The following is a 25,853-nucleotide window of genomic DNA, read 5'->3' on the forward strand; positions in this document are numbered from 1 at the left end:
CTGTCTGGAAAGCAATTAGACAAATTAATGAAAGAAAGATCTGTTGAGAGCTGTTCAATACAATGACATCATTACAGGCTCCAGGTCAGAGAGTGCTAATGTCATTGCATGCTGAAAGCTTGGAGTTTAAACCACAAGTTTCACTCTATAATCTCTGTTTTATTGTTTTTTATCCACAAAAATATCTGCTACTGGAGTCAGGGACAGAATGAATAGCTATATGAATATTTGGGCTGAATTGTTGCAGCCATTTCTATGTTTCTGCATTTTCAAGTGCCTCTCAAACATCAGTTTTCACATCTCTTAAATAAAGCCCCCCTAATCTGTGGCCTCACTAGCGCAACACCAAGTAATCACAGTCCAGTTGTTGTAGAGTGTGATGTTTTGTTTGTGATGATTTATTATGCCCATCCAGCCAGGATGTGTTTGGAAGCTCTTAGAATCTCAGAATCATAGAACAGTTTAGGTTGGAAGGGACTTTCCAAGGTCATCTAGTCATTCTAAGATTCTAGATAATGACTAGATTACTTTGGAAGATCCCTTCCAACCCAAACTATTCTATGACTCTATGATTTTACGATTCCATGATTCTAGTCCAACCCCTGCCATGAGCAGGGACATCTTCACCCAGCTCAGATTGCTCACAGCCCTGTCCAGCCTGGCCTGGGATGTCTCCAGAGATGGGGCATCCACCACCTCTCTGGGCAAACTGGGCCAGGATCTCACCACCTTCAGGGGCAACAATTTCTTCCTCATGTCTAGCCTCAACCTCCCCTCTTTTAGTTTAAAACCATCACCCTTTGCCCTATCACTACAGGACCTACTATAACATCTGTCCCCATCTTTCTTATTGGCCCCTTTTAAGTATGGAAAGGCCGTAATAAGGTCTCCCTGGAGCTTCTCTTCTCCAGCTGAACACCCCAACTCTCTCAGCCTGTCCTCCCAGCAGAGCTGTTCCAGCCTCAGATCATTTCTGTGGCTCCTCTGGCCCCTCTCCAGCAGGTCCATGTGTGTCCTGTGCTGAGGACCCAGAGCTGGACGCAGAACTCCAGTACTTTTTGCAGACATGTGGTCTCTAAACTGCTCTTCACCCTGCCCAGCGTGCCTTGGAGATGGCTTTGGCTTTGATGCTGACATGGTTGGCTGGTTTATCTCTTTGGCATTGCAATTGGAGCAAGACAATGTTTGGCAATTGCCCCACGCTGCCTGGAGTGGGGGTTTCTCTTCCTTTCAGCCACCCTGTGGTCCTGCTCAGAGACTCCATCTCCCTCTCACCAGTGGCAGCTTTTGTTGGACAAGCAGTCCAGCGCCGGGCTGAATTGTGTTTGATTAGCTCAGTAACTACATGAAGGGGAAGCCAAGATCGTTGCAGAATCCTTTCAGCAGCAGCAGCGGGGAGTCCAAATACCCATTAAAATGTGTGCTCAGCTCATCTCGAGTCAATCATTTTTGCTGTCTCCCTTCATCTCATCCTTTGTTTTCTTGCCTTTGATTACAGTTGATGAAGTTTGTAGCAGTGTTGTCATGGTGAGTCTATTATGAAGTGGCCTTTTGCTTGGGGACCAGGCATCATGATTCTTGGTTTGTGTTTAAAACTCTGCCACAGAGGGACGATGAGCAAGTGATGTTTCTTCTGTAGACTCCAAGTTTGCCATTCCGAAAAATAGCGACTCAAAATTTACATGTCCTCTAGGCATACAGGGAGGACACGTATTGATTTCCTTTGGATGTGTGATGGGTGACGCTTTAAGGATGGATTTTGAATGACAAATTTATCTGCTTATCTAAACAATTCTAGCGTGAGGTGTGTCAATGTCACAGCCACAAGCTGGTCTAAAATCCAACCTGCCAGTCATCGTGACAAGGTCGTGAGAGATGGGAGGGTGGAGAAATCCCTGAGCTATACACAGTCTTCAGGGAATTACTGAATGGATCCTTCTGGAGCTGAGACTTAATTCCTCCTAGATTGAGAAATATCTAACTACACATATTACTGCATCTCACCTTGTCATGTGAGAGGTGTGCCTGTTGTGATCCCTGGGATGGGTTGACTGGCCGAATTGGTGGGCATTCATTCTTGTGAGATTGGGAATAGAGGAAGAGTTCTTTTCATAAGTTTCTTGTGCCAAAGAGGGATCTGTCTTGCTGCTGTTGCTGGCTCCTCTTTCACAGCTGCCTCCAGGCATCGACTCCTTGGTGCTGAGGATCCCCTTTCTTTGCATGTGATAATTGCTAATGATTTGAGTGTGAAAGTAAGGAAAGAAATCTATAAAGTAAATATAAACTGAGATTGAGCTGTGTCTGAAAGGATGGAGGAAAGCTGGAAGAAAAAAACCAGCCTGGTAGCAGGACAGAAATAGGCATTGACTGCATCACCCGGCACCCTAGCATCCCTGTAACTGTTAGCACAGACTTTGATCCCATGTTACAAGATAAGCTCTCTGGCTGGAGCACGTTTCTCAAGATGCACCACAATTAGTGCTCCATAGGAGTTAAGTTTTTAAATAACTTGGGGGCTGTCTCTCTGTCTCCCCCATCTCCACCCAGGTCCATATATGTGTCATTCCAAACTGGAACTATCACTCACCTGGTATACTGATTTCTACTTCGAATCTTGCAGAGTATGTGTCTTGTATCTAGGGAAGGAACTAGGGCTCTCTGTGTCTGGTTGATCTTCTGAGTTCATCCTTTTCTTCCCCCGCAATGCGAGGGACAGAAATCCCTAATTCTTTCCTCTAAACATCAGTGTATCCATGAAATCAGAGGGAACAGTTCAAGGTTATTAGAGAAACATTTTTATTTCAGGGGCTGTTTGCAGATTAGGAGATTGCTGGATGGGAACAGGGATTTGCTGTCTCATAAAGAGCTGGTCCAACTGATGCTTCTTTAGAGCAACGCCAACTAATCACTACATGGGTGCTGCGCATAATTTAATTAGATATTGAATCATTGACTAGAAATGAGGCCTCTACATACATCTGAGGTCAGCATTCCCCACCCGGTGTGCCTGAACCGGCTGCTTCAGTGAAGGCAGAAGGTCTGTACCTGCCCATGACCTTCTTCTAATTATTTGGAATCCATATTATGGACCTTACTGCACAGGACAGCCAATGCCAGGTGTTCAAATTAATAAGCTGAACCAGTTTTTCCAATCAGTGCTCTGGGCTGTTTGCCATTCCTCTTTCTCTTTGACATCTGATAAAATAACCCAGGTCTTTGGTCAAAGGTATTTTGCATGCATGCTATTGATAGCATTTTGGAAGTGTTTTGTGGGGTTTTTTTTCTACTGAGAAAGGAAAAAATATGGGGAAAACTTATAAAGTCAGGGAGAAAAGTAATCAGAAAGTTGGTGTTGGGGTAAGACAATTTCAAGAGGCAATTACAAGCATCCACTGGATATTGAGGTCTAGTTTACAGTAATACTGGTAATTTGCAGTTCTGGTGACCTCAAAATACAAGAAGATACAGTGCTACTGAGATTTTAACCCATGCTGGAACACATTCAGCCATAGGACGAGCAAGAATAACTCTCCAACTACCAGCCATCTGCCCATGAGTCTGAATAAAGTCCTATTGAATAGCAAGTCGTGCACGCAGGAACATTTCTTCATTATGGCCAAAGTAGATAAATCCACATACTGCAGCTTAAGCAATTAACAGGTGAGTGAGCGCAGGACCAGTGTGGGACAGGGATTCTGCAGTGTGGCTCATTGGAAGTAAACTGGCAATGACCTGTCACCTGAGACTGCCATCAGGGAAATCCCTGACATGGAGATTCATTTGCTTGTGCAGTGCTCTTCCTAATAGAAAAAGCAGAAACACATCGATAAGGCGTGTAAGAGAGGACTGGAAAACAGCCTGTAGAAGATGCTTGAAGAACATACACAGAGAGGAGGGAGTGAGTGACTTGGGACACATGTCCTAATTCCAGACTTTCTGGTTGAATAAACAGGAGATGCATATGTTGGTGGAACTGGCACATACAGGAAAAACATTTAGGCTGGACCTATTGTGTCGTTAATTTACTGGTTTCATGGAGAGAGGTTGTGTTTGCTGTCGTTGGAAAGTCTAATGTCTTCAGCAGTGGTTGTTGGAATGTCTTGGCCATCTCTTCCCTCCACCTCCAACCTTCAGAATCTCTCATGGGGACTTTGATTCCTCACTCTCTTCAGGGGGGTCTTGTTTCACTTCTGGGAGTTGAGGACTTATTATCTTCTGTCTAGACAGATAACTGTATATACATTGTATGTGTGTATACACACACACCTCACACGTTAACTGCATTCAAGTGCTCCACAAACTCATATCCGGATGTTTTTATGCAAACAGGAGCTCTGTGGATTATTTCTTCTCCATACTGATCTCTCTTCCACACACCTGTGGTGTATCTGGGGCCGCAACCTCTTTATGGCTGTTCCTAGTTCGGTTTTTCTTGCTGCTTCTGGCTCATATCATCCTCCTCATACATCCTTATTCTCTGTTGCACGGTGAGTTTTTGCATCATGGCAGAGAAGAAGGGCAAAAATAATTTGCTTCTGCAGAAGGTAATAGTTGGTTAATGCCTCTAAAATTCATGGATAGCTCTGTATTTCTTACATTCAACATCCTTCTTTTTTGATCACTGTGCCTACAGCAAACATTTTAAGAAAAGCAACCATGAAGATGACAGCCTTTCTGCTCGAGTTGAGAAACAGGAAAATTTCCCGGTCCCAGATAAAAGGCAGGCAGGGAATGAAGGAGATCATTTGTCAATCTGTCCATCTGTCTGTCTGTCTATCTATCCAGCCATCCATCACATTAGTATCATGTGTTCATAACAATCCTGGCTGTAGAAGGCATATTTCTCAAGGTATCTCTTCGGCCTTTTCCATCAGATTAGAAATTTATTCCGAACACAGGGAGAGTTATTGGTGAGCTTGCTGTTCTGTGGATGCTCTAATAGATTTTTTATTGCACTTTCCATAGAGAGATTGCAAACCCCAGCCATCCTAACGCTGCATTTACTTCATCAATTCTTGTGACTGCTAATGCTGACGCTGTCCTGTTTGGCAGCCTCCATTAAGAATGGTTTGCCCCATGATATTAACAGGCAGTGAAGCTTTGTGCTGATGGATAAAGCACAGTGTAAAACCTGATTGGAATCAATCAGAGTAATTGTCTGGATGTGTGGTGGTTAATAGGAAATGTCCTGCATATTATTGGCTGTTTTATACAGCAAACGGATTAGCTTTCTGCTGCCTTTTGTGGCTCACATCCTCTCCTGAGCCATCGGGGGAGGTGATGGATCTGCTGGGAGGCTCAGGAGACACTGTGCTGGCATTGCATCCCGCATCAGTCTTGGAGACACGGAGTTTGGAGAAGAGCCCTATATTTTATATTAGTCTCAGTGACTGTTCTGCCTTTATGTCCATGGCTAACAGCTCGGCAAAGGGCAACCATCAGGCTGCTTTGTAACTGATGCTAAGCCCAGGCCAGGACTTTGGGACCAGAGTGCAGCAGAGACCAGGAACAAGACTGAAGCAGAAGGCCTCTGGGTCTTGTGTGTGTCAGAATCATAGAATCGTTTTGGTTGGAAAAGACCCTCAAGTTCATTGAGCCCAACTGTGTTGCAAACTCACACACTCTCATTTAAGCACAAGCTTGAATTCACTCAGGTCAGCCTGATGTCCCTGCAGCTGACCTACCAGTCCATGTTTGGAAGAGAGTCTGAAGAGAGATGCACCAAGAGCTCATCATCCCTCAGCATCCGACTGTCAGTCCCAGTTCATAAAATTATAGAATCACAGAATCATAGAGTAGTTTGGGTTGGAAGGGACCTTCAAAGGTTACCTAGTCCAACCCCTTGCCATGAGCAGGGGCAGACTGGATGTGAGCAAGCCCATGCACAGCACACTCCGATCCAGCCAGGGAAAAGAACAACCCATCCTCAAACAGATTTCACAGACAATACCAAGACACTGTGAGATGCTTCTCACAACCCAGGAGGACCCAGGCAGTGTCTGTCTGACCAGATATTCTCTGATGAGGGAAGTCTAGAGCTGAGCTAAAACCACTGTGGTTGCAGAAAGCAAGTGGATCACAGCACCTGGCATATTTACACATAAACTAGGAGCAGCCTTGTTTTCCAGCATCCTCTTCTTCTGGGAGAGGCTTAAAGCACATAACGGTCATGGCTTCCTCATCAAAGCCTGGCAACTGTGGGTGCATCCTCCGCTCTGCAGCAGGAGGGCACTGTACCCCAAAATGTTACCAAGTTGGGGTGTGCTTGGAGAGGATCAGTGACTCAGAGAGGTGGGGGCTTGTTCAGGGAAGTATTTCTGGGGAACTCTGGTTGCGGAGGACTCTCAGCTTTACCTCCTGCCACAAAGGTTGGGCTTATTTTTTCCCCCTCTGTTTTGGTGCATTTGTTGTTAGCAATGCTAACAAACCCCCCCCCAAAACCCAGGGAAACATCACTTGCATTTCATCAGTAAGGGTCTCTCTCTTGCCCAAGGTCATGGGTATCGCTTTTAATTTAAATTCAGTGCTAGAAACTTCTGAACCTCTGGAAAGAGATCTTTCCTGCAAACAGAGCCGCTGATGCTGGCTTTGCAGGCAGGAGGAGAGGGAGAGCAGACTTGGGCTGGTCCAGCTCCCCGTGGTGGTCAGAGCCCTGGGTACCATCTGAAGTGCAACGGGCTGGGATCCTAATGAAAGAGCTTTTCAAGCACTCATTTCTTTCCTCAGTGAGCAGAATACTATTAACCTTTAAGGCAAAATTATATTTCGTGCCTCTGGGAAGCACTAACATTTTACCGAAGAGCACTGGGGAATCAGGTAAACAATTGTTAACTCTCTCCAGCCGCATTTCAAGGCTGTTTCGGGGCAGTTGTTTGTGCACGTGTGTGCAAACCCCGCCAAGCAGCTGAGCGGAGCTCTGTGCCCAGGAACCCATCACTGCTGGAGATCCACTGTCCCCTGCTGCAGTCCAGCCTGCATGCCCCAGCCTCTTTGTTCATTAACTCATATCCAGTTATGCCCCATCTTGGGGCCAAAAGTTCTGTTTTGTTCTTTTGCCATTTCGCAGGTCCATGCAGTGCTTGGGCAACAGATCTGGCAGTGATGGACATGGTTTGTTGGGAGTCAGGCCAGAGGACTCCATTTATGAGCCTACAGTGGGATATCTCACACAACTGTAGACAAAGCTGCTATATATGATGCTGCTATTAAATTATGAGGGTTATTAATACATTTATTATTATTATTATTATTATTATTATTATTATTATTATTATTATTATCATTATCATTATCATTATCGTTATTATAATTATTATTATTATTATTATTAAATTATCAGAGAGATGGAACACCTCTCCTCTGAGGACAGACTGGGAGAGTTGGGGTGTTCAGCTGGAGAAGAGAAGCTCCTGGGAGACCTCCATGTAGCCTTTCTGGACTTAAAAGGGGACAATAAGAAAGATGGGGACAGACTTTTGAGCAGGGCCTGTTATGATAGGACAAGGGGTGATGGTTTTAAACTAAAAGAGGGAGATTCAGGCTGGACATGAGGAAGAAATTATTTATGCTGGGGGTGATAAAATTGGCCCATGTTACCCAGAGAGGTGGTGGATGAACCGATCCTGGAGATATCCCAGGCCAGGCTGGACAGGGCTCTGAGCAACCTGAGCTGGTGAAGATGTCCCTGCTCATGGCAGGGGTTGGACTGGATGAGCTGTGAAGGTCCCTTCCAACCCAAACCATTTTATGATTCTGTGATGCCCTGGAGGTGAGCCTTGCTGTCTCTGAACTGAATATGCAACTGTGTTTAGAAGCTGTTTCACCCAACAAACTCGTTGTTGCAGATTTGACAGTCTAGAGGCTTTGACCAAATCCTGTCCTGCCCTTGGACAGTGTGTGGGATCACAATATACCAAAGACAGATTTAGAGACATGCATCTTTTGATGTCAGGTTGTAGGAGGCTGGTGCTGCCTGTGAGGTCCATCAAGCCAGCATGCATGCTTTGCACAAGAGTTTCTAAACCTGTTGAGTGCTGAGATCTCTTTCTGGGAAAAAAAAGAAAAGGACTAAAAAAGGAGATCCTTCCTTTCATACTTTTTTCCCTTTTTCTTCAGTCTCTTCCCCAGTGCATTACTGCAGCTCTACCCTCACTTCCATCTGGTAGTGTCCATTGGACATGCCCAGTGCTGGGTGCTGTGGGTTGGGCAGCCAGGGGTATCGAGGGGGCTCTGAAAGCAGAAGCCACAATCTGAGGACAAAGTCAACACCTTGGGTGGAAAATTAAATCAATGAAACAGCATGAGCCAGAAAGCAAACGATGCAACAGCAGCAAAGCTGTCTTCCAAATTGAAATGTGTTTGCTGGGGATCGTCCATTGGCTTGGGGAGTTATTATTTCCATTTCCCTAGTTATGAATTAATTTCTAGAGAACTTAATCATCCCCTCCATTCTCCCTTCCACAACCCCCTCTTCCCTTCTCCTTCTAATTTTCCACTTGACTGGGGATTCTCTGACAGTGAAAATTCAGGCTTAGAGGAGGTCCATGCAAGCTGCTCCATTAGACTGGATAATCTCATTGGAACCAGTGGCTTGAATAATAACACCTTCACCTCATGCGCTGCACCGGATTCAAGTGATGCTTAACACCCTGGGCTGCAGGGTTGTAGAAGGCAGGGAAGGGGTGGGTTGGAGCCTGCACCAAGCACCTTTGTCTCCTGGCTCTGCCAGCCTACCACGCTCCTAAGGATACATCTGCAGTCTGAGATAAATGCTGGTCCAAGCCTCCACCAACACCGAGATGTCTGCATGATCAGGAGCAGAGACATCTTGAGCTCAGCAGCTCTCTGCACAAGTGGAGCCCAGACCCACACTGTGTCTGAGTGGTGAAGGTTTTTGCTTTCTCATAGAGTCATATAATGTCCTGAGTTGGAAAGGACCCACAAGGATCATCGAGTCCAACTCCTGTCCCTGCACAGGACACCCCACAGTTCACACTGTGTGTCTGAGGACGTTGTCCAGTCTCTTCTTGAACAACGTCAGGCTTGGGGCTGTGACACCTCCCTGGGGAGCCTGTTCCAGTGTCCAGCACCCTCTGAGTGAAGAACCTCATCCTAATGTCCAACCTGAACTTCCACTGGCACATCTTTCTGTCATTCCCTTGGGTTGTATCATTGATCATCAGAGAGATCAGCGCCTGCTCCTCCTCCTCCCCTTATGAGGAAGCTGTAGACTGTGATAAGGTCTCGCCTCAGTGTCCTCTTCTTCAGGCTGAACAAACCAAGTGATTTTAGCCACTCCTCACATGGCTTCCCATCAGAGAAAACCCTTCACCAACTTCATGGCCCTCCTCTGAACACTCTCTGGTGGGTCAAGGATAAATGAGGATGTCCCCCTAGCTGATGTCCCAACTTCTGCTTTCCCTCAGTAAGTTGTGCAGGTTGAAGCAGGATCATTTAAGTGGGGCTTAATGCACTTCAGCCTATTGCCAAGTCTACCCTTTATGTAACCTAGACATTTCTATGTCACCATCTGTCTATATGCAGAGCATAAGCCTGACTCTGGATCCAACCACGCTGTCTCAAAGCATCCTTACTCTGTTTTACAACCCATGTAAGAGCACAAACACACTATCACCTCCATTTCTGCTGCCTCTTTCTGCAGTGCACAGTGCCAGACTATTGTTTCCCTTCCAGATGTAACTAAAAACCTGAGTCCTGCAACCAACCCATAAGATGCATTGTTTGAATCCAGGATTCTGGATTGAACATTATAGGGTTAATTCTGAAGGACTCCAAGTCTAGCAGGACTCTCTTACTCTTTGTAGATATAGGTGGGGTCTTGTCCATCACATAATATCACAGTGAGAGAAGAAGTGTCTCATATGGGTGGATCATGCATGAGAGGTAATACCATGAAAGTACACCTGAATTCCTACCTTCTTCAGCATCCCCAGCCCTTTCCCATCACCCACCCACACAGGATCCACAGTATCACAACAACCCCAGGTTCCAGTATAAGTTGGGGAATGATCAGTGAGCAGTGTAGGGGAAAGGGACCTGGGAGTCCTGGGGACAGCAGGGTGACCATGAGCCAGCACTGGGCCCTTGTGGCCAGGAAGGCAAATGGTACCTGGGCTGGATTAGAAGGGGGTGGTCAGTAGGTCAGAGAGGTTCTCCTGCCCCTCTGCTCTGCCCTGGTGAGACCACACCTGGAATATTGTGTCCAGTTGTGGCCCCTCAGTTCCAGCAGGACAGGGAACTGCTGGAGAGAGTCCAGCACAGGGCACCAAAGATGCTGAAGGGAGTGGAGCATCTCCCGTGTGAGGAAAGGCTGGGGGAGCTGGGGCTTTCTAGTTTGGAGGAAACTGAGGGGTGACCTAATTAATGTTTATGAATATATAAAGGTTGAGTGTCACAAGGATGGAGCCAGGCTCTTCTCGGTGACAACCAATGGTAAGATAAGGGGATGCAAACAGAAACAGAAGAGTTTCCACTTGTATATGAGAAGAAACTTCTTCACGGTGAGGGTGACAGATTGCTGGACCAGGCTGCTCAGGGAGGTTGTGGAGTGTCCTTCTCTGGAGACATTCAAAACCTGCTTGGACACCTTCCTGTGTAACCTCATCTGGGTGTTCCTGCTCCGGCAAGGGGATTGCACTGGATGAGCTTTCAAGGTCCCTTCCAATCCCTAACATTCTGTGATTCTGTGTGATTCTGTGATTATGTAATCTCAGCTTCACAGCCTGTGTCAGAGCATTGCTCTACCCTGTCACAGCCAGAAGAAATAATAGCTTCTTGTGGTGACTCCCATCACAGCCACCAGCACAACCTGGCCATCCTGCACACCCAGTAGTCTCAGAATGGCTCTGAGAGAATCACCATGTTAGTTTTCTCCAGAAATGACATTCTTTTAAAGGGAAGGAAACTAGGAAAGGCTGTGCGGGAGATGGACACCTGGAATGTATAATAAATGACTCTATTGCCGTGCGTCTGACAACCCAGCCTGCCGGAGGTCATTCATAGCGCCACGGCAATTTTTCAGCATTTAACTCATCCCTTCCAGCCATGCATGGATGAGGGAAAATTCATACATCATGTGCTGACAGCCTTTTCCTTGCAGCTGGAGGATTAACTGAGATCCCCAGCAAAGCCTCAGGTCAGGGAGTGTTTTCCTGTGCCTCACAGTGTGAGGGACAGGCTTGGTGGCATGAGCCAGACTAGGGTAGGAGCAACACGTATGTTTTAGGAGAATAATACCTGAGGACCTCCTTTGGCTTAAACCAGCAGAGGGTTGAGGTAGGGATCATTTTTAAGGTGGTCTGAAGTCCTGGGCCTCTTGTTTCTTATGGGTTGGCTCTGGGTGTACCCTTGCTCAACTTCAGTCTTCTCTCCAGAGCCAGCTTGCTGCCCTTGCTGGGTGGGCAAACACTTTAGAGGGACCCCTGGCTGCCTGATGGTGGCCCTTATTGTTCATCAGGGAGAAGAGGCTTAGGAAGATGGCAACTGAGCTTGTTCTCTGACTTTTTGACTGAAGCAGGCTTGGGCAGACTAAGATTAAAATCCATTTTGATCTCTTCTTCCTCTTGTTCTATTGCCCCCCACATTCCCTTTTCTACTGCATGATGTGGATGAGCTGTGAAAGTCAGGACGAGGCATACTTTGAGTAGGGGTTTTACTGCTATTTGGGTCGGTGTTGGAGTGAAATGCTGACTTATGTAGATGGGAAGCTCTAGCTCTGATAGCCTGTGCATCAGTCATATGAGGGCCTGAAAACTACTATGTAGGCACATTTTATCCTTTATTTATGACTTACAATACAGTTCGCCTGTTGAAGGCTGGGCATCCAGCTCAACCTGTGGTTTTTCCCTGCTCTGAAGAGACAAATGCCCTAGAGGTGGATTGGGAACTTCATAGTCCAAGTGGGGTTGGTGAGATTGCATTGGTACCTGTCTCTTCAGGAAGCAAATCCCATCACAGTGGTTTCATAGAATCATGGAATGTTCTGACTTGGAAGGGACCCACAAGGGTCATCGAGTTCAACTCCTGTCCCTGCACACAACAACCCCAAAATTCACACCATGTGTCTGAGGACATTGTCCAGTCTCTTCTTGAACACTGTTGGGCTTGGGGCTGTGACACCTCCCTGGGGAGCCTGTTCCAGTGCTCCAGCACCCTCTGGGTGAAGAACCTTTTCGTCATGTCCAACTGACTCTCCCCTGTCACATCTTCCTGCCATTCCCTTGGGTTCTGTCACTGGTCACTAAAGAGAAGAGCTCAGCCCTGCCCGTCCTGCTCCCCTTGTGATGAAGCTGCAGCCCCATGAGCTCTCCTCTCAGACTCCTCCAGGCTGAATGAGCCAAGTGACTTTAGCCGTTCCTCATATGGCTTCCCCTCAGAGAAAGCCAAGCCTAGGCTAAGACGTTCCTCAGCTTATTTTTCCTCAGTAAGGCTTCACTCTCTGTGTGGAGTGTCTCTCTTCTCCAACAGGAGCCACAAGGCAGCCAGAGACCTTCCTTTTGAGGACTGCACAGTAATGAGGACTCAATGCAAATCTATTTGTGTTATCCTGTGGGTTTTTTTTCAGGCTTCTATAATAATTGTACTGCTGCAAAGCATGGGGAAAGTTTTGGCCTGAAGGGAAGAACAGTCTCTGCCAGCAGCAAACACCAGAGCTCCAGCACACATCATTGTCTGTTGGCTCTGCTGCCGGGGGACATGGGCAGATGGATGGATGCACATGGGCAGGAGGAGGGAAGGGGAAAAGCTGAAGAGTGACGTGACAAAGGAGATATTGATGAAGGTCAAAAGGAGCAGTGGGGAGGGAGAGCCTGGTTTGAGAAACTCAGTGAGGTCTCCTATGCCCTGCACATTCCTGGGTAAAAGTATTTTGGGTGAGGGGTTTCTAGAGGTGGGAGATTCTGATAAACAGTGTTGAAGCCCCATGAGTCTATCCTGTGAAAATATTTTCTCTTCTTGCTACGCTTCTCCAAGTCAGAACAGCAGATGCTAACAGCAAAAGAGCAATTAAATTACATGCTGGCTGAGCCTGCAAGTGATTCAGTGTCTGTATAAATGGGGGATCCCGTACAGTGTACTTCTCGTGGCTCCCCAAACCTTCCCGCAATACTTGAACACAGATGCTGTGCTCCTCATTTGTAGTTTTCTTGTCCTTTGTCTTTTAAGAAGTGAGGCTGAAGTGGCACCAAAGCCTCTCAGCCATTTTTAAGATTCCTGGGTCTCACTGCAGACTTGGTGGCAATTCATGGGGAAACCTCAGGACCGTTGATTTGGATTAGCTTTGATTTCTGAGCAACATACCCCAAATTTTACCTTTCTGGAGGCACGGGCACCTCTTATCATCTTCACCAACAGATGCTTGGCATTTGCGTTGTCGTGATAGGGAAAAGACCAAATATATTTCCCTGGAGTTACTCGAGAGAAGCTCCCACAAAGAATTCAGGGATGATGTTCCCAAGCATCTGAATCAGGCCATGAACAAAGAGCTTCATCCTCTTTGAACAAATTATTTGCATCAGCCCGTGCAGAGGAGAGCATGTAGGAGCGCGGGAGAGCGTAGGTGTTATCTGCCCAGGTTCTGGGGAAGACACTCACAAATATTATTAGCAAGAATAGGCAGCGCCATGATAGGATACTCTCTGGGAAAAGTAATTTTGTTCATTAATTACTTGCCTTATCTAGGAACCTTGTTCTCTTTCTCTTGCTTTCTTCTTTTTAAATTTTCTTTAAAATGACTATAAGTGAATTCAGTGCTGAGAAAGTTATTTTACTGCCTCCTCAGAGACAAAAACTTGTATTACTCAGGTAGCCTTCAGCTGAAACCTCAGGGGTTTTTCCATCTTAATTTCAAACTCAGTCTTTTATGGGCAGGTGGCAAAAGTCAGTCCCAGGCAGATTGCTGTGATTTCTTTCTCATAGACCACCTCAGCACCCCGGACTGAGTGCAGTTCATATATGTGCCTTTGGCTTGAGTTCTGCCTGCTGCTTGTGATTTTGTGCTCTGAGATTCTCCTTCTGCCTTTGCCTTCCAGGCTTGTGTTGTGCCTGGTTAGTTCAGCAACAAAAGGAGTGAGAGGGCTGTGATTTAAGCGACAGCATAGCAGAGACCCTGCAGCTTCAGAGATGTCCTTTCCTTGTGTGTTTGACCCTTACAGGAGGTCAGAAAGGGTCAGTGGATGAAGGCAGGATGAACCCGTCCTCCTATATGTCAAACACGTGTTGGCTTTTTTTCAGACTGCTTCTACAGTGGGCAATTGGCTTCTTCCAGGGACCTGTGGGTTTCCAGCACAATGGTGGCTGGTCATTGCTTCAGGTGTTCAGTGTCATATGGGAATTAACAAATGCCGATGTTTGTCAGGGCAGCTGAGCTTCATGGCGTGAGTCTTGATGGAAGCTGAAGACAATGAAAGTAAAGTTCCCCAGCCTGAAATCATAGAACAGTTTGGGTTGGAAGGGACCTTCAAAGCTTATCCAGTGCCACCCCTGCCATGAGCAGGGAAATCTTCACCCAGACCAGGTTCCTCAGAGCCCCGTTCAGCCTGGCCTGGGATGTCTCCAGGGATCGGGCATCCATCACACATCTGGGCAACCTGGGCCAGTGTTTCACCACCCTCACTGTAAAAATTTCTTCCTCATGTCCAGCTGGGACCCACCTCGAGCCAAGTCCTCACTGCAAAATTGTTCAGGCCTGGAGGCTGAGTGATGCTGCAGAGCTTGTTGGGGCTTTTTGAGGTGTCTCTGAACACAATGGCTGTCATGGGTGGAACAGAGCCTTTCTGTAATGCTGAGCAGGACCGGCTGAATTTCCACACCACCTTCCACAGACCCCCTCCTTCATTTCCACACTCTCCTCCCCTTGTGCCAGCAGACAATTTCCAATTCTTCATCAGACAAAGGCTCCAAGTTTCCAGGGATTTGCATGTAAAATGGTCCTGTTCATCTCAGGCTTGAATGAGCCATCAAAATGCTCATCAGGGATCTGTCTACAGCGGCACACACGTGTACACACAAATCACTTCTCTGTGGCTGCACCCCAGCAGTGCATGAGCTGGTGTGGTCCTTAGGCCACCTCCGAACCTTTGTTCACAGTTGGGGGAGCTGATTGCATTTGATGGGTCAAACTAGGACCCCCCCAGGCAAGATTAACATGGACAAGACAATCTGCAGCTCTGGAAACTTAGGGAGGGGGATAAGGGGAAGGGGCATGAAATCGCTCAAAGGAGTGGGGAGGGATGATGTTTATGGAGTGCCTGGCTTTGTAGGGTGGGATACAGAGGAGTAAATCCCTTGCACCCACGCCCCGCGGGGCTCCAGGGGTGGGCTCATTCAATTGCTGCAATAGAGGGAGGATCCCACCTGGGGACAGAGATAACGGGCAGGCGGTGGGTTTGCCGTTCTGCAACATAAGCCGGGAGAGTTATCAGGGCAGAAACTCGGCTTCTATTACCATGCATTAGAATAGATTAGCAGGCAGAGCAATTAGCATCCTCAGTCTATTTGGCGAAGTGACAGGGTTGATGGTGGCAGGCAGGATTGCGGGGAAGCAGCAGCTTTGGCAGGGTGGCATTTCCCGCCCCAAACTGCAGCCCAAGGATGGGGGAAACTTCTGGTCTTTCACACCAGGGCTGTCCCTCCTGGGACATAGGAAAGGGCAGAGATTGGAATGAGCTTTGGTTAGTGCTCTGAAACTTTTAGTGGTTTGTGGCCCCTGAAAAATTGCCCTGGGAAGATGCAAAGCTCCAAAGAGTGGATTTCAGCTTTCCTGAATTGCCAAACGCCACCACTTAAATAAACCCCACACTGCTTTGACTTCCCCCAGTCACTTCAGTGGCCTTTTCCCCATCTTTGCCCAATGCACATCTTTGATGCCCAAAGAGCAGATTTCTTGGGGAGGTGGGCCTGTTTCTGGTTAGAGCCAAAGATGAAAACAAGGGTCCAACTCTTTCCTCTGGTGCATGTAATTTTGTTGGGAAAGCTTCCCCTCTTCTCATCGCCAGGACAGTTTTCTCAGGAATGATCCTGTGCATGATCTCAGCTTGGATTTGCCCTTTTTTCCCTGCAGCATCTCCTGCCTTTCTGGCCTGAACGGAGTAGCCCAGGCAGTGGATAAAATTTAACTCCTTGATGCCAGGGAGAGCTAAATTTCAGCAACCCAGGGGCCAGGAAGAAGAGGCAGGGATGGATGGCTATTCGCCACATCACCACATAAAGTTTAAGGTCAATTATGTCTACGTCTTGACATTTATGGCATTCCTATTCCTAGGACCCCAAGGGAACCTGGAAATGTTAAAACATTGCTAAAACTGACCTTAAACTTTACATGCGAGTGGGACTGAATCTCCTTCCTTTTCCTGACTCCAGCCAGAAAATTGCTTTGGTTCCGGCAGAGGGAAAAGCAAATTTCAACTGTTCCCTCCTTCCCCAGCTTTGCTCCCCCCTTGCGATAAAACCATCTTGGGAGACATAAAGCTCACTCTACACTAAAACAAACCTCTTATTAAGTCCCCAGAACCCTTTAATTGCTCTTTTCTTGTCTCGTCCTTCTTTCCAATTGGGAAACCAAAAACTTTTCCCTAACAAAAAATGAAGCTGTCATATTGCATCCCATCCTGAAAGAGGGACCAGACTAATGAGACTGATTCAGGCCATCACAGCCAGATAGCTTGAATCTCCAGAGCCTCCTGGAAATGAATGACTCTCTGTGTCCTGCAGTCCCTTTCCCAGGCTCCTGTCCCCAGCCCTGGCTGAAAATGCCATAAGGAGCGTTTGCACTTGGCTTCCACTGAGCTCCCTCTGCTGACCACCTTGCAAAGGACATCACTGACCTACCTGACTGGTTTTCGAGTACAGATTCATATAGAATAGTTTGGGTTGGAAGGGATCTTCACTGCTCATCCAGTCCAACCCCTGCCATGAGCAGGGACATCTTCACCCAGCTCAGGTTGCTCAGAGCCCCGTCCAGCCTGGCCTGGGATGTCTCCAGGGATGGGGCATCCACCACCTCTCTGACCAACCTGGGACAGTGTTTTACTACCCTCAGTATACAACATTCTTCCTCATGACTGGCCTGAATCTCCCCTCTTTCAGTTTAAAACCATCTCCTCTTGTCCTATCGCAATAGGCCCTGCGACGAGTAGACATCTCCTCCGGCCTCTGAGCAAGGACTTTGGGCACAGCAGGAACAGGGAGTCATGGGCAATCCCCTGTGCAGTGTTTGTGCTAGTAAGGCACTTGCCCTGTCTTGCTCCAGGATGGCTGGGACCACCTGGGTCTTCAAATTGAGACGTGAATAAGATTTCCTTGAAAGTTTCCCTTTATCCCCTCTACCCTTCTCCTGAACTTTCCCCTTGGATGTATCTGTCTAACATGCCTGGGCAAGGAGACCACTAGAAGTGGCGGAAAGATCAGATTGTGAATCACGGGAAGAGCCGTTGGTCCTTGTGGCTCTGACCATGTGGGTGTGCACACCAGCCCTGCACATCTCTGTCCTCATAGAGAGTTTGGGACATGCAAGCTGGCCTCCGGTCCCTTCGTCCTCCTCCCAGTCCCCATGTCCCCATCCTTTCTCCATCCACTCCCATGTTCTCTTTCCGCATATCGTATTTTCTCTTGATGGGTCATAAGGAGATTAGGAGACACATGACAACCCTGGTGATAAAAATCAAGGAGACAGACAGACAACCTGAGAAGAAGGCAGGACCAAAAAACAGGATGAATTTAAGGGGAAGAGCTGAAGAGACATGAGAAAAACATGGGAAACTGTGTCTAAAAAAAAACCACAGAACTGGGAAAGGATGAGGAACAGGATGGGGCAACATCTCCATCTTGCACAAGCTGAGGACCTTGGTGTGAGTGACCCCACACCACAACAAAATGCCTCACGTTGAACAGATTGGAGAGGTGAATGGGGGTCCCAACATGGCGCCTGTATCCCGTCAAAATGTCCTATATGGCCCTGGTGGCCCATCCTTGCTCCTGTCAATGGGGTCTGCACTGGTTCCCATCTGCCACCTTGAGTTCACCGGCGCTGGTGGGAAGGTGTAAGGAAAGGGTGGCTGTGATTATTCTGTCACAGGGTGAGTGAATCTGTCCCCTGCAGGAAATGTCACCTTTTGGAATCAGAAAGGAAAGCTGAAATGTCAAAACCTTTTGCAAAACAGCCATGCCCGCAAATTACCTGTTTGGAGATGATGGAAAGGTGTAATTTCGGTTTGCTGAGCTGACCCAAACTATTGAGCTGTCTCTCACATCACTCTCCCCCTACCTTTGGCATCAAATACAGCTACTTCATGTCCCTCTTATTCCCTTCAAACCCACATCACTGGCTATATTTTGAGTCTTGCAATGCAAAAACAGTCAAAAGAAAACTGCTGTGCACCAAATGGTGAGGTTTTTCCAGAAAAAAAAAAAAAAAAATATATATATATATATATATATATATTAATTTGTTTGGATTTTATTTCTGGGATTTTTTTTTTAATGGTAAGATTTTTTTTATATACTGAATAATATATTGTATAATGTGCTAATTGCCATTTGTAAAAAAAAAAAAAAGAAAAAAAAGCCCCTCTGTTCTGAGCAGCAGTTTCTGATCAGATCCAATCACCACTCTTTTGTCTTGAAAATTGTTTTTAATTGACAAAATTGCAAATAAGACCTTCTCCATTGCCAGAAAACTGGCTTTTTTGTGTATCATAAAATTTGGATACTTTAGTCTGCTTCTGGGAAAATGAAGAAGAACAGCAACAACAAAAGAAAACAGAGAATCAAAATCTTGCTTTTCAACAGTTGTGCATGTAAACAAGGAAAGACTTAGTCAGGAGTGTATGCTGTTTTTCTGACTGTACTGTTTCCATCTCCTAAAAAAGAAAAGGAAAAATGATTTGCAGCAACTTTCTCTTTGGTTTTCTCCTCCCAGGATTATTTGTCTCTGTCTATTTAGTCCACCCAGGGTGTCAGTTTGTTTGGTCTCCAGCAGAGAACACCAGATCTGGCTAATGGTGTGAATTAGCAGAACAACTTTCCACCTTTCCCCAAAGCCTTGTGGCCCCAGGGGCACCGCCTGGGTCTGTGGAGCAGCTGAGCGCCTCCCACCCTGCAAGTCCAAATTATAAGAGAAAACCCACTGGATGATCTTATCAGTGTTTTGCATGTCTTAGAAAATAATTATGACTAGAAAGGCCGAGCACAAGAGCCATTGTGCCTTTTAAATGCATTTAATTTGTCTTCAAAAGCGATACTAAGGGCTGCCTTGGTGGCAGGTATGACTAAGGGGAAAGCCTGTAGCTCATGGGATGGTGAAGCAGTTTGTCCCTAATGACTAACCAGGCAGAGGGATGAAGACTTTGGTCTGTAAAAGTCTCCGTGCAGTGTGTGTCTCCATCCTGGTGCAAGAAATAGGAGCTGCAGAGCTGCAGGGATGCTCTGGCTCAGGTCCTAAGAGCATCTGCAGCTCTGCCAACCTCTGAGCACCTCTGAGTTATTTTTCCACAACAGGATGGTGGAGATGTGTCTTGACTGAGAGGCAAAGGCGAGTGAAAGCGTGCACATGGCACACATGCCTTCTGTTAGGATGGCAACCCTGCAGTAGAATGGTTGTTTTTCCACACTGTGCGCAGCAAAACCAAAGAGCTTGCAGGTAGAGCACTGCTGGTGGATGAAAGATTGGACATGAGCCGGCAATGTGCGCTTGCAGCCCAGAGGCCAATTGTATCTTGGGCTGCACCACAAGGAGCATGAGCAGCAGGTGTAGGGAGGTGACTCTGCCCCTCTGCTCTGCTCTGGTGAGACCCCCCTGCAGTGCTGGTCCAGCTCTGGGTCCTCAGCACAGGACACACATGGACCTGCTGGAGAGGGGCCAGAGGAGCCACAGGAATGATCCGAGGCTGGAACAGCTCTGCTGGGGACAGGCTGAGAGAGTTGGGGTGTTCAGCTGGAGAACAGAAGCTCCAGAGAGACCTTATTGCACCTTTCCATACTTAAAAGGGGCTGATAAGAAAGATGGGGACAGACTTTTTATCAGGGCCTATAGCAATAGGACAAGGTGTGATGGTTTTAAACTAAAAGAGGGGACTTTCAGGCCAGTCATGAGGAATAAATTTTTTACACTGAGGGTGGTGAGACACTGGCCCAGGTTCCCCAGAGAGGTGGTGGATGAACCATCCCTGGAGACATCCCAGGCCAGGCTGGACGGGGCTCTGAGCAACCTGAGCTGGTGAAGATGTCCCTGCTCATGGCAGGGGTTGGACTGGATGAGCTTGGAAGGTCCCTTCCAACCCAAACTATTCTATGATTCTATAGCTGCCCTGCTTGACCCTTCTTGTACCTGGTCTGTCCAGGTCCATGGACCTCTTGGTCTGTGCTCAGGCTCTCCAAAATTTTCCGGGCTTGAGATTAACCCTCCTAACCTTGGACATTTAGGGACAAATCCTGGAGGTGGTGGAGTGAGTCTGGGCTTGGTTTGACTATGCCCTAGCAAGGCAGAAGAGCCCTCAGCATCTTGCTGCAGAGGTGGAATAGCACTTCACCCTGCTGCAGATGGTCTTTACAGAATGTGGCCTGAGCAGGTTGCTTTAGGTCCAGAATGGCAGACCTGGGATTTAATCATGATCTTTTGAGTTCCAAACCAGGGTCTTCATCTCATCCTCAGGAGACCTGGGCTTTGCTCTGCTCTCTGACAGGCATGTGTCTAAGCCTCACTTTTGTCTCTGCAAGGTAATGTCTCAGCCTCACAAAGGTGTTGTGAAGTTTAATTAGCTCCAGGCAAAGCCCTTTGAGATCCTCAGATGAGAGATGCTATAGAAGCACAAAGTATTAATTTAACACTATTAAAATAATTGGTTAGTGGATGGTGAACAGAGGGTTAGTGTTAGCGGTATTTATTCTTAATGGGAGATGAGGAGGAAATAACATTCCTCATGGTTCAGCGGTAGGACCAGTTTCTTAGTGTTCATACTAATGGTTTGGACAGTAGCAGGATGCTTGTGATTGTTAGAGATGCAGCTGATAATGAAATAGCAGGTGTTATTAAGACGTACAGCAAAGCGCTGTGTCTGCACCATAATCTTATGCAAATAAGTTCAGGAGTGGAATATGCTCTTTTAGGTGTCTTAAGTGTAATGCGATGCCACTGGGTAGGAGTTACGCACCAGCTAATTATAACATGAATAGCATTGAATTAGGTTATATGGCAGTGGAAAGTGATCTCCACATATTGACAGACCCAGCACGTTGGAGTTACTGATATTTTATTAAAGCGAGACAGTTATTGGCAGTAGGAGGTATTTTTTTTTTTCTGCATAAGCTGTAATAGACGCACCAGATGCGAGCGCAGCAGAGTCATAGCGATCTTCCCAGGGCCCAAAGTACACGCCGACTCTCAACAGAGACAACACAAATAATTAGCTGGGGTTGGGATATTTCATTATCCCTTTCACAGTCCAGCTGCCATTTGCAGGCAGCTGCCTTCCAGGTGACCACTTTTCTAAGGCAGGCACTTGTGTCTGGAAGTACTTATTAAAAGTCCCATTTGCCTGTATTTAAAATTTGCTGAACTTACTTTTTGGGCTGTGATGTCCCCTCTGGGCAGCTGCCTTCATCGACTGGGTGCTTTGCCATGTTTGTTCCTGCGTTTCAGCCAACACCATTCAAGGATTTGAGAGGCCAGTGCTGGAGGCCAATACTTTGCTCTGCACATGCTGAAACAATTTTCTTTGCTGCTTCCCCCCACTTTTGGGGGAGGGCAGAACATTTTTGGCAGTGCAGAGGAAGACTGGAGGGAGAAGGTCTGCAGCTTTTTTTCAGCCTCCCTGAAAATCCACCATGTTTTGCATCTGAAGAACCTCACTTGCAGGTGCTGGGCAGACCCATAGGATGCTCCACATGCTCCAGCTCTGGATAGATAAGGTGGTCAAGACAGTGGAGATGGGGGAAACCAAAAGGCCTTGGAGAAGAGCCCCCATCACTCCTTTCTGCATAGACAAAACTGTAAAACCCACTGACAGGCAACTCCACTCCTTTAGTCTTGACTTATGCAGCAGCTGGGATCAGTTACCTGGTATGAATTACCCTGCCAACTCAACGACGGGGTCTGTGATGTTGACTCCAGAGCCTGAACCCTGCTGGGTTTTGTTCACCTCGGCAGAGCTCTCTCAACATCAAACTCGAGTATCAGGCACAGTTGGGTGTTTTGGGGATTTTCCTCCTTTTGTTTTGAATTGAGAAATTGCATTGAAAAAGTCAGACAGTCAAAATAAAAACTTAGGAAGTGACAGAACTGAGGTCATCCATGGAGAAAAAGGAATAATAACGTGTGATCCTTTAATTAAAGTCTGGCTTGCAGCGTGTGAGTGCAGGGAGCAGATTTAGGAGTGCAGAAGCTACTTTCCATCTGGCAGTACCTAATTCTTGAGAGCTTGACATTGCAACCTTAACACTATATTAAAACCAGGCTTAGTTTGGTTTGGTTTTTCATCGTTTCATTATTTGGAGAGCAACACACCTTTCAATAGATATGAAGGCCATAAGACACATCAGTCTAATATAGAGTGAGTTTCTGGTGTGAAGAGTTACATGTCTTAAATGTGCATGACCAGTAAACAGCAAGATAATATGTTGATTATTATATTCCTGCTCAGTGATGAGATTGGGAATACAAACTAAGTTCTTAGATGCTTAACCTATACCCATGTGTTGTCCTCCTGTGTTGGATGTGTTTTCAACCTGCTGTGCTATTATACTTAGAGTCACAGAATCATAGAGTAGTTTGGGTTGGAAGGGACCTTCAAAGCTCATCTAGTCCAACCCCCTGCCATGAGCAGGGATACCTTCACCCAGATCAGGTTGCTCAGAGCCCCATCCAGCCTGGCCTTGAATTTCTCCAGGCATGGGGCATCCACCACTTCCACCACTTCCACCACTTCTGACACTTAAACTGAGCCTAAGTATCTGCCTATTTAATTTTAGAAAATCCAGATATTTCTGTAATGCTACAGCTGGAGGAAATAAATGGGAGGTAGCAGGACATCTTGAAGAATTCAGGCATTTGTGTTTTAACACTGAGCCCAAAAGAGTTTCCTCCCAAGCTCTTCTCAGAGGAGGAGTTCTCATGCCCTGCAGATCTTTGAAGGGTTTGCTGTGCATATTTGTTTTGTAGAAGTGGTTACAAAAATCTCAGGTCAGCATTTTGCCATGGCTTTTATTCCACTATAGGGGACTTAACAGTTTTGGGAGTAGTTAACTGGCTATTCGTCCAGCCCTCTGGAGACTGTGCATTTAAAATTCCTGATCTGGCATGTGGCAGCGCTAGAGGAGACTTAATGGGATTAAGACACCAGGGAGCTCAGAGTGGGAGCTGCAATGCTGCTCTTGCTCTCAAATCTGCAAAGCAAACCGAGAGCATGCTGAGAATGGCAGAGATCTCCCTTTATGATTCCTGCCACTGGAAATACAAATCTTTCCTCTACCAAAAAAAAGATGATGCAATTAGAGTTTGAAATTTCAGCGCCCATTTTATTTAGTCTCAGCACTAGAGAGAATGTAAGTCCTAAAGTTTTAGGCTAGCCCCTAAGCTTGATAACATTCAGGATCAGCCATATACTGGGTTGCTTTTGCATGTGTTGCCTTAGATCCCTGTCTGCAAATCCCCATGAATATAGGCACAATCTCTGCTCTGGGGAGCAAAGGCATTGAGCGGTGATCTTGGAGTGAACCCTCCAGTAGCTCTCACAACCAAGACTCTGAAGTCTGGGAGTGGGTGAATAATTTAACATCCGTACTTAGTCTTTATAGCTGATTTTAATGGGGGGTAATTGCACTGCTAATAACAAAATCCATTGAAGACACCCTGTGCAAGTCCATAACATTAGCTTAATGGCAAAAGGTAATTGGCATGCAGTTGGAGCTGTCCTTTTGTATTAACCCTCTGGATTTCTAGGCAGATGTCTTCCTTGAAGCGATGGCTTTGGTAGCGTATGTGGAGTAAAATACAGATGTGTTTTATGCGAAGCAAATGCAAATCTAGATTGAAACAGGGTGCACCGCTACTAGTTCATATTACTGTGTTGTGTGTACACTGGACAGATGAAACCAGAGATGGTGACAGTGCTGAAAGCACAAACAATAATTAGTGTGTGGTGTAAAAGCTTCGTAGGCTTGTGTAGCCCAGGTGCCGTGTTCCCACCAGCTTCACTGATCTCTCACTAATTGGGAGCACTACAGTTTTTAAGATTCCAACCCTGGGCACCTCTAGTCAGGCTCTTTCAAACCAGATGCCAAAAACCCCTCAACTTGCCTGGGACTAATTAGCAGCTGCTGGGCAAGGGGTGAGAAGGCTGCCTCCCTCCAGCAGCTCAGAGGCACCATAGATTTGCAGTCTCCTCAGCAAGGCCCAAGAGCATGGACTATGCAGAACTACTCTGAAAGGACATCTCTGTCTAAGATGTCCCACTGCCCTTGGACAGGACAGTTTTCAGGGCTGCCAGAGGAAGGTTACACTATACTAGCTATGGGGGTAGAGAGACAAAGCATCTCTAGAGCTGTGTATTCTAGCTAAGAGATGTGGCTTTCACCCATCACCCTTCCTCCTTCCATGGTGTCCTTGCAATTCTCCAGCCTGCTGAGCAATCCCATAGCTGCTAGTACTGGTCAGAGCACCCCAGGGCATGAGCAGGGTTTTGTGGCTAGTGCAAAGGGTATGATGTTGACTTGCCATCCAAAATGATGATCCCACCCACGAGGAGAAGCTTCTTTACTTTGAGGTGCCAGAGCGTGGCCCAGGCTGCCAAGAGAGGTTGTGGAGTCTCCTTCTTTGGAGACATTCAAACCTGCCTGAACACATTCCTGTGTGATATGCTCTGGTGAACCTGCTTTAGCTGGTGTGTTGGACTAGTTGATCTCCAGAGGTCCCTTCCAACCCCAAACATTCTGTGATTCTGTGGAAAGGTGATGGAACAACTCATGTCCCAGGGTTCTCCTCATCATCACAGCATAGTTTTGTGTTAACTGTGTCCCTCTCTGTTCCCGTTTGCCCAGGTGCACGAGGAAGGAGCGATGTGAACGCTCCAGCGAGCCTCGGAGATTCGCCTCGGAGATGAAGCAGTGTGTCCGGCTTACCGTGCATCCCAACAACATCTCTGTCTCCCAGTACAACGTATTGGTGAGGAATATTAATCCTTTCCCCCCCCTCCTCAGGTTTAGTCTGCCCATGCAGTCTGACAGACCCAAGTATGTGCAACCTGCATTGGGAAGGACTGGCAGCCTGATGCAAGATGTTCTCCAGAGTCCGCTAACTTCCCCAGCTACTTTCCTGGCACAGAGGAAATATTTGCCATGGGAGGACATTTTGGACTTGGTTATCCCCTATTTAAAAGTGTGGAAAGAAGCTTCCCTGTTTGTTGAGTAACCAAAGGCAGGTCTGAAGGGACTCTGTGCCCTGCAAGTGTTTTGTGCACCCAGCGTAGTTGTTTACTTCCCTGGGAGAGAGTTTTGCTTCTGGCTGGGCATGGACTTCAGGCAAGGGACACTATCATGGTTAGAAATCATCTTTTAGAAGGACTAGTGAGGAATACCATGAGTTATGTCAGTAGGCTCCAAGTTCCCATCACCTTGGGTTGAAATGTCTACTTTTTAAGTCACCAAGAACTCCACCCCACTCCAGCTACAGCACTAAGTATGCAGAGCAGAGACGCAGGATTCTGTGCAGAGGAACCTAAGGCTGCTGATGTTCACGCTATCTCTTGTGACTTTCCTCAGCACAAGGTTTAATCTTTGTTGCCTCAAGCTACTCAAGTCGGCAGCCAAGGATGACAGCAGTACCTTATGTGGTGAGATCTCAACAT

At 46.9% G+C, this 25,853-nt stretch overlaps 1 protein-coding gene across 2 annotated transcripts in view; it reads left to right on the forward strand.

Moving 5' to 3' along the window:
• Positions 1-25,853, forward strand: part of PLXNA4 (plexin A4) — a 493,956-nt gene that overhangs the window by 346,356 nt on the left and 121,747 nt on the right. For both annotated transcript variants that reach the window (XM_082068193.1, XM_082068191.1), the window contains exon 6: positions 25,048-25,171. In XM_082068193.1, coding sequence (XP_081924319.1) covers positions 25,048-25,171 — 124 coding nt within the window. The remainder of the gene's footprint in view (positions 1-25,047; positions 25,172-25,853) is intronic.

Source organism: Streptopelia decaocto, assembly GCF_964273445.1.
Source record: "Streptopelia decaocto genome assembly, chromosome: 1".
Lineage (NCBI taxonomy): Eukaryota > Metazoa > Chordata > Aves > Columbiformes > Columbidae > Streptopelia > Streptopelia decaocto.